The 1022-nt window shown below is 40.0% G+C and overlaps 1 protein-coding gene across 1 annotated transcript in view; it reads left to right on the forward strand.

Annotated features, from left to right (window-relative positions):
* LOC101851923 (uncharacterized oxidoreductase YjmC) overlaps positions 1-1022 on the forward strand; it is a gene marked incomplete at its 5' end in the record, with an annotated part of 20837 nt that continues 19815 nt past the window's right edge. Inside the window, 2 exon segments of the mRNA XM_035973972.1 lie at positions 1-35; positions 765-872. Of these exon segments, the coding sequence (XP_035829865.1) occupies positions 1-35; positions 765-872 (143 nt within the window).

Consider the following 1022-nt stretch of genomic DNA (forward strand, 5'->3'; position numbering starts at 1 on the left):
CAGGGGACACTTCAGTCACGGGTTGAACAGACTCGGTAATGTTGGTGGCCTTGTCTGTATTATTGCTGTTATTGTCGTTGTTGTTGGTGCTCTTATCATAGGTCTTTGTGTTAATTTTCTTTTATTGTTGCTGCTACTGTTGCTGCTGCTGCTGCTACTGTTGCTGCTGTTTTGCTTGTTGTATTTACCAAAACTGGTTCTGATGATGATGATGATGATGATGATGATGATAGTGATTGCTTTGGTGGTTGTTACGGTATGATAACAGAATGGATATTTTAAGGCGTATTTGACACATTTATGGATGTCAGTTTTGACCTCCGTCTGTTTTCATTATGAACGGGATCTTCAGTAATGTCACAAACCTCATAATGTTTCTCTCTACACCAAACGTTGAAACCATCATTTCTTTACATGTTGTAGGTAATTAGTGGGTACTCTGGTATGATTTTCCTCCTTCTTTCATATTATGCAACTTCTGTTGTCTTTACAATCTCCATTTTTCTTTGAATGTGCATCTCTAGTAGGTGCTACTTCTTTTACTTTCCCTCCATTGTTTCTGTCTGTCCTACATTTTCCCAGGTCTAAATGACCACTAGTGTGTCGATGTGCTTCTCTTTACTCAAACAAACACACTCTTTGTATGTTAATCTCTTGTTGTAACACTTCTTATCTTCAGTTCATATTTAACCTAATTTTGTCGAAAATGCTGTGAAACCCTCACACAAACTAGAACTAAAAATTGACTTTAACCCTTTTATCAGATTACTATGTGGATGATATTGCCAGGGGAGTCAATGCAGTCGACAAAGAGCCAGAGATAACCAAACAAGGACCATCCACGGCCCTGGTCAATGGGAACAACTGTATAGGTACTTGTGGTGGCCTCTTGGCTTATACACCATACATCAACATTGAGACAAAAAGACACACCCACACACACACTCACACACACACACGCACACACGCACACACGCACACACACATACACACATACGCACACACACACACACACACACACA

This window comes from Aplysia californica, unplaced genomic scaffold (assembly GCF_000002075.1).
Source record: "Aplysia californica isolate F4 #8 unplaced genomic scaffold, AplCal3.0 scaffold00039, whole genome shotgun sequence".
In the NCBI taxonomy this organism is placed as follows: Eukaryota; Metazoa; Mollusca; class Gastropoda; order Aplysiida; family Aplysiidae; genus Aplysia; species Aplysia californica.